Genomic DNA, 12,081 nt, shown 5'->3' on the forward strand with positions numbered 1-12,081 from the left:
AAATCACTCCCTGGGAATAATTACCAGGTTTTATAAATGTCACATGAAAAAGTAGGAAAACACAAGCAAGAATTTTTTTAAAGTATTCAGGAGCTGACAAGTTAGAAACAAGATAGTCTTTTCTTTCTTGATCATTGCAAATGAACAGGACTTACACATGAGCACACAACTCATTTACTTAAGGGTGTAAGTGTGGAAATGAAGCCGTGAGTTACAAAACCAAACACTAAATGCTAAACATAAAGGTAAAAATGAATGTGCCCAAGTTCAGAGACAATTTACTCTCTATCTATGCAATTTCCACTTACCCTCTACTCTCTACACCACAGAGTAACTGTCCCCATCATCCTCTCGGGTCCCAAGCCAAAACAAGAAATCTATCCAGATTTCCTTCCTTCTCTTAAATACTTCCCATACTTGAACTTCTTCAAAACATCTGCAGTCATATCTCTCCACTCCTCCTGCCAGTACACAATTGGGAACCTCACTACCTCCCACCTGAGTCCTCTCCCTGACCTTTTTGCTGCCTCCAGGTTCACTGATCTTCCACAGGAATAGCAGAGCTCAGATCAAGTATTTACCACCCTCTGGAAGCCTTCCCTGATTTCACCAGGAGAGCTGTAAATATCCCTTGCTTACAGTTAGCTTATCCATCATAGTCCTTAGTTTGTAATTGTTTGTGTGTCTATTACTCAGCTAAACCAGAAGCTCTTTTAAAAGGCAAACTCACTAAAACAAGGTCTTTTCAATTTGAGGACTACAGTACCAAACACAAGGTTAGGCAAATAATATGCAAAGGAGACAGATGAAGGCTTGAATGGATCTGCCTGATGTTTTTCCACAAAATAGAGCTCCCAATCAAAAAGCAGGAAAAAGATCTAAACAGACACTTCTCCAAGGAAGATATACAGACGGCTAACAAACACATGAAAAGAAGCTCAACACTGCTCATTATTAGAGAAATACAAATCAAAACTACAGTGAGATATCATCTCACACCAGTCAGAATGGCCATCAACAAAAAGTCTACAAACAATAAATGCTGGAGAGGGTATGAAGAAAAGGGAATGCTCTTGTACTGTTGGTGGGAATGTAAATTGCTACAGCCACTATGGAAGACGGTATGGAGATTCCTTAAAAAACTAGGAATAAAACCACATATGACCCAGCAATCCCACTTCTAGGCCTATACCCTGAGGAAACCAAAATTGAAAAAGACATATTCATCCCATTGTTCATTGCAGCACTATTTACAATAGCTAGAACATGGAAGCAACCTAGATGACCATCGACAGATGAATGGATATAGAAGTTGTGGTACATATACACAATGGAATTTACTCAGCCATAAAAAGGAACACATTTGAGTCAGTTCTGATGAGGTGGATGAACCTAGAACCTATTGTACAGAGTGAGGTAAGTGAGCAAGAGAAAGATAAATATTGTATTCTAAAAAACGGTTCTGAAGAATTTATTTACAGGGCAGCAATGGAGAAACAGACATAGAGAATAGACTTATGGACATGGGGAGAGGGGAGGAGAGGGTGAGATGTATGGAAAGAGTAACATGGAAACTTCCATTACCATATGTAAAATAGATAGCCAATGGGAATTTGCTGTATGGCTCATGAAACTCAAACAGGGGCTCTGTATCAATCTAGAGGGGTGGGGTGGGGAGGGAGACGGGAGGGAGGTTCAAAAGGGAGGGGATATATGTATACCTATGGCTGATTCATGTTGAGATTCGACAGAAAACAGCAAAATTCTGTAAAGCAATTATCCTTCAATAAAAAATAAATTCATTAAAAAAAATAGAGCTCTTGCATGATGCTCCAGTGAAATACACCCCAAAGACATTTAAAGAAACTAATCTCTTTGCAAAAAATAAAAGCAAAAAATTTATTCAAGAGTTCAAATTACTCCAAAGAAAAACACAGTTGCTATACAATGGAATATTGTATATTCCATTCAAGGAACCCATTTGAGTCAGTTATAATGAGGTGAATGAATCTATAGCCTATTATACAGAGTGAAGTATGTCAGAAAGACAAATATTGTATATTAATGCATATATATGGCATCTAGAAAGACGGTACTGATGAACCGATTTGCAGGGCAGCAATGGAGACAGAGACATAGAGAACAGACTGTGGACACGGGGCGGGGGGAAGGAAAGCATGGGACGAATGGAGACAGTAGCGTGGAAACTACATACTTCCACATGCAAAACAGCAATGGGAACTCACTGCATGACTCGGGGAGCTCAAACCAGCGTTTTGTGACCACCTAGAGGGGTGGGATGGGGCGGGAAGGAGGGTCAAGAGGGAGGGGACATACATATCCTTATGGCTGATTCATGCTGCTGTATGGCAGAAAGCAATACAATATTTTAAATCAGTCCTCCTTCAATTAAAAATTACTAAATTAAAAAATAAAAGGTAACTGACAAAACAGGAAAAAACAACAACATAAAACATGGACCTGCACTCCTTAAATGGATGAATTCTAAAATATTAACTCAGAGAAAGACTGGAACACATCAAACACTTATGGAATTGGTCTCAGTGAGAGGTGTACCTAAGTCTAGGATAACAGAGATGATAAAGCCAGGGATCAAAGATACTGATCTGAAAAGAGTTTCAGGAGAGCCCCAGTCAAAGAAGACACAAGGTCAATTACGAGATGGAAGGACAATGCGAAACCTCTTCACGTGTCAGTCCGAGACTCTCCCAAATTACTGATCTGATAGGATATTTGTGGTTGTGCTTGCCCAGAGTGAGACCTAAGGAAAAAAACGGCTTCATTTTTCAGCAAGTATTGGGTCGATTCCCTGTCCCAGGAAAGGTGCCAGGTGCCAGCACCACAGCAACAGACTAAGTGCTGAATCTCCCCCGCAGAGGCACGTAAAACCCAAAGTTGCTGCCATCAGTCTCAGACCAGGTAAAGTGTAACTGGCCAGTCAGTTTGGCTCAGAAACACCGTGTTCCCTTTCAGCACCTGCAAACTAGTAGCAATAATGGTATGGTGTTGAAATGAACTGAATTTACTTGCAAGAATAGATAATAATGAGACCTTATATTTCCTCTTTTTTTAGAAGAAGAAACATAAAGAAGTTCATTGTAGAATGCTATCATTTAGGGAACCTATAGAAGCTTGCAATAGAAATCATCTTTTTTGAGTGTAAACCTATTAAACAATTCCTGTTACTATGATTTTTTTTTGGGGGGGGTGGTAGTTACTTGTTTGTATGAGATCTTTTTAAATCCTAGCCTGTAATTATCTTTCTCTGAATTTTGTCTGTAATTCAAATCTTTCCCTATCTCGAATCTTGTGGTAAATTTGTCTGTAATTCCTCTGCCAAGTGACTAGGAATACTTTTACAATATCTCACCTCCTACTGACTTTAATTAATGATAAATATTTAACACTCATTCACTTCCTCAATTTTTAAAAGTCAAAGAAAATTGCATAAAACCACATACTTAATAAGGTACTTCAAGTGCTTGCTGATTAGACAACTGTCTAACTATCACTGAATTAATGAAAGGATCCCATTTTCTGATCATGCATCAGCAAGTCTTATAGTGAAAAACAGTTCTAGACAAGAAGCCAGAGAAGTTGGATCCTAGTTCCAGCACAGTAACTAGCTGGAAGGCATTTGAATCATTGGCAGCGGCATCACTGGTTAATTTGAAATAATAACACACAGCCCAGCGTGCTACTGCGACGATTACCCCAATACCTTTAAGTGAAAAAACAAAGCTCTAAATAAATAAGACGAATTAGTATAAAGAAAGCGAAAGAAAGTGAAGTCGCTCAGTCATATCCGACTCTTTGCGACCCCATGGACTGTAGCCTACCAGGCTCCTCCATCCATGGGATTTTCCAGGCAAGAATACTGGAGTGGGTTGCCATTTCCTTCTTCAGGAGATCTTCTCAATCCAGGGATTGAACCAAGGTCTTCCGCATTGTAGGCAGACACTTTACCGTCTGAGCCACCAGGAAAGTCCATAATTAGTATAAAGTAGCATGGTATTCCCTGGTGGCTCAGTGGTGAAAAATTTGCCTTCAATGCAGGAAACACGAGTTCGATCCCTGGGTCAGGAAGATTCCCTGGAGAAGGAAATGGCACCCCACTCCAGTATTCTTGCCTGGGAAATCCTATGGACAAAGGAGTCTGTCTGGCTACAAGTCCATGGGGTCATAAAGAGTCAGACGTGACTTAGCAACTAATCAACAACAAGCATGGTATTACTACTAACACTAATAATAAATGTCACTATTCAAAGCTTAATGCAATAAATTATGACTGCGCTGAATACACTCATTTCTATATTCAGTCAAATATAAATGTTATAAATATTGGGATATTTGGACTATTAATATCATAAAAATGAAAGCACTGCCACAGTCCTGCTTAAAAAAAAAAGGTGTATAACACACTGGTATTACATGAGAAGTTGTTTTGGTGTTACCTAAATTTTATTGATAAACTATAAACTAAGTTCTCTAAACAATAATCATTTGGAAACATATGCAATCATTATTTCTCAGCCTCTCTTCCACTTATGAAACCAACTGTGAACCTCTTCCCTGTGAACTTATACTACTAAATACAACTGGGACTAAAAGAAACATCAGAGGAGGAGAGTAAATTAACTTCTTTCTTTCCATTTTCAGTTTTCACTTTCCGTTTCAATGAAATTTCTTCCTAAGGTCCCTAGAAATCAATGCCTATTGTCTGTATATGTTAACTTTGATTTTAAAAATGTAACTTTCAACCTGAATATTAATAAGTTTTCAATTGTCTAGGCAACTGAGCCATCCTTCAATGACCCCACCACTAACGTCATTCCCTCTCTTAAAGAAAAACTGCAGACAGAATAAAACTTAGGATGAAAAAACTCAATCAGATCAATTCATGTCACCATACAACAGTGAGAAGTGTTTGCAGAAAGATGTATTAATAGAATCTGAGAATAAATTTCAAAATTATGTACCGGACCATACTGCCAGCCAAGTTCAATTTTATTCATCACCCAGAGCTCATGGATATTCTCTGCCAGTTTTTCTCGTATCCTCTCCAGGTGGGGAGGCAACACAATCTAAAATTTTAAAAAGAGGAAAAGAAAAAAAAATAAAAATAAAAAAATAAAAAGAGGAAAAGAAAACACACATCAGAAACAAATGCAAGAAAATGCAATGTTAACTGTTCTTATTGTGGATTGAAATGTAATCATATAACTGGGTTCCAGATAATCCATTCTAAATTTATAAAACTAGGTATCTAAATAATTAGTAGGTAAATTTGGGGAACAAAATTTAGAAAGAAAGAAAACAGAGTACTACTGAGGACAGCCATCATTTAAAAAAAAAAAAAAGGTCTTAATGGATATGGGATAATCACAGGAATATGCATTATTTAAAAAGAGAAATCACTCCAGACTCCTTAAACCAACCTGGCCAGCATTCACAGGCCAGGATGAAGGCAATACAGTGTCCAAAATATAATCCGCTGAGTTTAGAAATATCTGATGGCAAAGATTTATATCGTCCCTTAACTCTGCTACTTGCAGTGGTTTCTAAACATAAGCCTCAGGGGGAAAAATCTGAACATGTTTCCCTTAAAAAGGGGAAGTTTAATGGCCTCTTCATAAAGAACACTAAATGATTTTCAAGATGAGGGGTTGGCTGTACATGTCTGATGATGCACAGACATTGCCCCACAATCAGTCCCTCAACACAGACAGCAGGCAACTGCCTACAGTGTTCATGGATGGGGTGGAGTTTCCATGGTGAGCAGGCCAGCATTGCCTCCTTCCCCTCCAAACAAGAGGTTATCCAGGTCTCAGGAAATCCTAAATGTGCTAGTGACACCAAGAAATCCCACTGGCTGTTCCAGTTGATTTCCATCCTCCAATCATGTTCACTGCTCAACTCTGAAAGCACCATATACACCCGGCCTTGTTCCAGCAAAGGCAACACAAACTGAATGTGAGTCATGAACAAAGCATGCTTATGTTATGCATCATATAAAAAACTGGCAGGGAGAGATAGGAAATACAGTTCACGGCACTAAACCACAGAGGCGTCTGAGGCCTGCTCTTACTTCGGTATCAGACTTCAGAAGCAACGCCTCTGATCTTTGAAAGCTAATGAACAAACTATGACTATCTAACCAACTGGACTGAACTTACTTCACCTTCAAAATAAAACAATATTTAATTCGGTGTCAGGATAATTTCACGTCTATGAAAGAGAAGAGCATGAATAATGGCTAATGTTGCTTGGGTGCCTATTTGCAAAGTACGGTGCCAATATGTTCTTTATTATACATTGAACATACTCTTAGCATTCCAATCAATGAGATGAGTAATGATTTTTTCAAGTCTCAGAGCATGCACTGGATCCAAGACATTTTGACTCTAGAGTTTATGATCTCAATCTCTACCTGAGATAAAAGTCAGTTAAATCACTTAAAAATGCCAACTGTATATAGACAAGGAGAAGAAATTTAAAATTCCACTACTACCTTATGTAAAAAAACACTCTAAAATTAGTAAGCATTGACTTAGGTTGTGGCCCAATTGTTCATTGTAAAATCAATTTAGTAACTTAAAAACACTTTTAAAAAACAGAACAGACTCAAAATGAGTAAGCGGACACGGTAAAGGTAAGCATTATTTTATGAAACTTGCTTCACTTATACATATAAATTGTATTACTGTAAAATGCATCCCTATAGGTTCCAGTCCAAGGAGTCTGAAACCCACTGCATGTGGGAATGGCTGCAGTTCAAACAGTGCCATCACAGCTGATGATCCAGTACCTGGGTGGTGTCCACTGGGATCGGCGTGAAGGCAGCTTGTGTCAGGGAAACCGTGGGGCCCAGGAGGTCCCGCGTGTAACTCCTTTCCTGCTTGTACTCCCGGCTGTGCTCCACCTTCAACTTTTCTTTTGGCAGAACAGCTTCGTAACAAGGAGCATACCCAGGCGGAGGAAGGAATTTAAATTCTCCATGTCTCCCCCCAAGCAGAAAGCGTACTCTAAAAAGGATGCATCTCAGGGTAAGTTATATCTCTGGCATACAGAAAAGTTTCCTAATCAACAAAATTCAAGGAATAAATTCTTAGTATAAAATTAACTTTGTCAGAAGTCACATCTTCTCCTCTAAGAACCATCATGAAGTCAGTAACTAAGAGTTTAAGAGCCTCTAATCTAAAAGTAAAACCTGATTAAATTATGTTAATTGCTCAGCAAAACTATATCACTCTCTGGAGAAATAATAAAAGCACATGCACCATATTCCTATGTGAATGAAATACCTGTCTGTAGTATTTGGTCATTTAATACCTCAAGGTACCCAAATAACCAACAGAGAAAGACAGATTTGATCTAAATACCTATATATCAATACTTAAAATTACAGGGCTGGATGAGATCTGATAAAAAGAAAAAACAGCCACTTTCTAGCATTCAATTTCCCTGTGAAATTCCTTAAGGGAACTCAAATGACACTTCTTGATACTGAATTATCATTTTAATTACTCTTTCTGTCTGGTAGTAGTGAAAAAGCAAAGGGTTAGAGAAAACCACCTTGACCCAGCTGATCACAAGCAGGTTATTTACAAATATAACAGGTAGAGGGTGATATGGAAAGGAGTCATCTTGACCTGATCACCCAGAAGTGTGTCATTTCAGTAGAAATGAAGGGATTTGGAGTCCAGAATATAATGAAAAGAAAAATTAATGAAAATAAATATGAAAAAATTAATGACATTTTTAATCCAACATTGTGTATTTACCCTTAGTAAAGTAAAAAGTGAACTTAAGTGGACTAGAAATATTTCTGGATACTGGATAGAGGAAGAGATATTAGACTGAGTTATCTAAATGGCTGGATATATGGACAAAGAACTCAGCATCCTGAGATTCCCCTCTTGAATTAATCTTATCTCCAACCTTCAAGGAACAAGTTGCTTGTTGCTTCAAGGAACATTTTGCTACAGGGCAAAATGCCCGGTAGACAGATGCCCAGGAGAGCAGGTTAGTGAAGCAAGTGTGATGGCAATGCAGAGTCTTCTCTGAAAGAACAAGAAATGAGAAGGCAAACAGACCAAAAAACAGTGATACTAACTTGATTCCTGCAGAGAAACTGACAACTGGAAAGAAGAGGCCATCAATGTTGAAATTCTCAAACATGCCTTGAACAGGTTGTCCATTAATTCGGAAGGAGATGCTCGGGGCACTTAGATCTAAACAGCAACTGATGACATCATCAGTTCTCAAGAGATGCTGGTTTGGTGAGCTGACAGTCCGGGCAATACAACCTGTGGGGAAACACATTAAAGGAGGATGATATCTTTTTATCTCAGAGAAAATCATCATCAGAGACCAAGTTAAAGATTTGAATAGGCAGTGACAATGAATAGTACTGGACTAGAAGAAATCTTGAATATATTTTCATGTTATATGTCAGATCTTTAATTAAAAAAAAAAACTGTTGCTTTTTTTAGGAGCAATGCTATTTTTATTGTAAAATGGATCTTCTGATATGCAGAAAATTTTGCATGCAGATGGATGGTATTTGATACAGATACCATCTTAGAGTTGATAACATAATGATGTCAGGGGAAAACCTCTAGGGAAAGACTTGAAGTCAAAGATCTACTTTACCATCAGCAAATTACTTAACCTCTATAAGCCTTGATTTCTTGTAAACCAAATGCCATTGCCTTGCAGAGTTGTTATGATGACTAAATTAATGTTATACAAGAACAGAGTCTTAGACATGGAACATATTCACTTCAGTCCCCATCTCAAAGATTAAATTCCCTTTATTTTATAAAATAAAAACATAAAAGGATACTGAAGAAAACAGAAAATATGATCATTTGTACATTATTTGTTGAGAGACAATACACATCAATTGGTTTGTTTCTGTTCTATAATTTATTCCTACAAGACCTTAGTTGGCTTCTTAAGTAGGAAACAGCAGGATACAATTTGAGGCATGAAAATGATACTGGATAAATGTCATTTCTTGCCTTGGCCAAACTATGATTTACACTCATTCTTGACTGTGTCAGAACTTCTTGGCCTATGAGTCCCATGGGCAAACTGGAAAACAAGAAGGTAAGATTCTCCTAAACATTCATGCTCACAAATGTGAACATACAGTATTTTTCGATTTGAGCAAAGACAAAAATAGATTTGATGATGCCAGCTTTGAATTTTTATAACACCTATTTAAAATTTCTAGCATGTCCAGATTTTTACCAACAATATGTTGAAATGCCAATAGTAGGGCAGATCTACATTATGAAATATGTAGATTTTTAATTTTACCAATATTCAAATTTGCAAGTAGTAAATTCATTATGAGGTGGTCCCTCTAGAATTTCCTAGATATAATAAACGGAATTATTTAAGAAAATCACGCAAAAAGCAACAGAACTCACAAAGTTCTGCATTCCTGTCTGTATCAAGATCTGAAGCTGATAATGTGGTTATACAGATATTTGTTGCTGTTTAGTCATTAAGTCATGTCCGACTCATTTTTGAGCCCATGGACTATAGTCACCAAGTTCCTCTGTCCATAGGATTTCCCAGGCAAGAATATTAGAGTGGGTAGACATTTCCTTCTTCAGGTAATCTTCCCAAGATTATCTGGTAGATTCTTTATCACTGACCCACCTGGGAAGCAGTCAACAGATATTTACTATAGTCCAAGTATGTTGTTCAGTCTGAGGAATGAGTATGCCAAAACTAATGACTATTTAAAAGGCCCCATGGTAAACTGTTTTGTAATGCCTGAAACAATTAGGTTAGAGAGAAAAGATCACTAGCAACCAACCTAAGCCCATGGTTTCAGTGGCACTGACACTGCTGCATCTGCTAGTGAGCATTCTCAGGTTGCATTTATGACTTAACAGGTGTATCAGATCAATATGAGAACTACATTCTTATTTTCTACATCAGCCAGAAAGGAAGATAGCAGTGGGCTTTCCATAGGTCCTATAAGAGAATCCTTACCTTTCTTTCCTGTACTATTCTCTGACATTTCTTCATTCTGTTCTACCTAAGTTCTTCAAAAGCACCGAGATTTTTTTCACACTACTGACCCTAATACACAGAAGATATGGATGCCAGAAACAGAATCATTATTCCCCGAAGAGGAACACAGCAATGCTGTGCAAAGTTTAAGGTGGGAAGAAGAAATGAAAACAGAGATTGAAACTTTTGCTGATGAACCAAACTCTGGTACCAAGGAACAACTCTATTCTCCAATCACAAAAAGCTAAGTGTCCCCCCCCCCCCCCCGCCACCAGAAATCACAGATGCTTAATACTTTAAATTCAACCTCAACCATTAGAAAGAAAAGGTATAGGAGAGTGAACCTGAGAAGATTATGCAACCTAAGATGAATTTAACCATGGTAACTCAGTCAGAAGTCAATTAATTTAGATCTGCCTTTATTGATCATGAATCTAAAATTAGCAAGCGAGTCCAATGGCTTAAGAGAACACAGCTATCAACTGCACATATTTTCTTGCCATTAGGAAAAACAATCAAATATTTTCTCTTGATATAAATTAAAGTTTCAAGATGATTTTCTCCTGAAATTCTACAACCTATGCTCCTTTCTGTGATAGATTCACTGAATATTCCTGTTGCTCTTATCATGCTATTTAACAGATACTTAGTCATAAAAGGCATACTGGACACAGTCCAATTCCAGAGGCTCTGGGTTCTTCCCATGTGTGGATAGAAAAAGCTTCAAACTAAATGCAAACTTCACCATTTAGTGAAGTGACGCTATATGGCTGAAATTAGATGCAATGCAGCATTTTAAAAAAAACCAGAGTAGTGTTTTGTTTTCTCCTAAATTTTACGCAACAGGAAAACAAGTGAACCTGTTTCATTCATCCAGCTGAGGATCCATTTTGTGTGCAGTGACATGTGAAGGTAACAGAGGGAGGACGACCTCTCACGGGTAACAGTTGAAATGTCTTATAAAACAGACATTAATTCTATTTCACGTTTGTCAGGTCTTCTGAAGTTAGGGCTCTTTGCCTTTTGGGTCAGTAGAAAAATTTTGGAACAAGCATTGTGACTCTTTCTGAGCAGCACAGAACACAGTGTATAAGATGTGCCACGCTGCAGCCTGGGCCCCAACCAGTGCCCACAGGTTAGATAAAATACCCAAAATACAGCTTCATCTCTTCAGGCTACTGAGCTACTGGCCCTGAAGAGAGGGAAGATTTAGTACACATTACTGTTGAACACAAATATAGAGTGCTTTCATTTGTAAACCCCCTTACCACAGACTCTTAGGCTTTAATTAAATTTATATTAAAATATCTTTGCACAATTTATGATTTATACAGCATTAATAAATGAATATCATTTGATTTGCCCATAAGAGGTAAAGTTCAACATTTTGTACTGTAAGAAACCTCTGCATATTTTCTGTAGGTTTTGTGTGCTCAGTCAGGTCCAACTCTGTGATCCCATGGATTGTTGTCCACGAGTTCCTCTGTTCACAGAGTTTTCCAGGCAAGAATACTAGAGTGGGTTGCCTTTTTCCTACTCAGGTGATCTTCCCAACCCAGGGATCAAACTTGTGTCTCTCGAGTCTCCTGTGTTGGCAGTAGTCTTTACCACTAGCACAACCCGGGAGCCCCCTTCTATAGGTTAAATGTGTTATAAAATAAGTTTGGATTCATTCTAAATGCAGCTTTATGAATACAAGCATAAGTCTGCAGAATCCAGATGAAATCTAATACCTACAAAATCAAAGGCTAAACTTTTAAACAGAGCCAATCAAAATAAATCTTTTAATAAATCAGAAAAGAGTATATTTTTATACATTACCAATTTTCAATATATGTTCAATCATTAAAGCTTAGGGTTGTTAGCTAGTGAAATGAGCTATACATTTATTTTTTAACAGCTCCACACTTCTGAAACAACACATCATTTGATTGTGGACTGTTTCCTCATAATACATTTAATAAATTGCCCATTCCTGACATTAAGCTATCAGCCAAGAGATGAAACTTAGTCTTTTAATTATGA

General features: G+C 37.7%; 1 protein-coding gene across 1 annotated transcript in view; it reads right to left on the reverse strand.

Moving 5' to 3' along the window:
• Positions 1-12,081, reverse strand: part of RYR2 (ryanodine receptor 2) — an 813,831-nt gene that overhangs the window by 347,078 nt on the left and 454,672 nt on the right. The window contains exons 21-23 of the mRNA XM_065922240.1: positions 8,138-8,330; positions 6,830-7,046; positions 5,001-5,105 (exon numbers count right to left, since the gene is read on the reverse strand). Coding sequence (XP_065778312.1) covers positions 5,001-5,105; positions 6,830-7,046; positions 8,138-8,330 — 515 coding nt within the window. The remainder of the gene's footprint in view (positions 1-5,000; positions 5,106-6,829; positions 7,047-8,137; positions 8,331-12,081) is intronic.

Source organism: Muntiacus reevesi, chromosome 2 (assembly GCF_963930625.1).
Source record: "Muntiacus reevesi chromosome 2, mMunRee1.1, whole genome shotgun sequence".
Taxonomy (NCBI): Eukaryota; Metazoa; Chordata; class Mammalia; order Artiodactyla; family Cervidae; genus Muntiacus; species Muntiacus reevesi.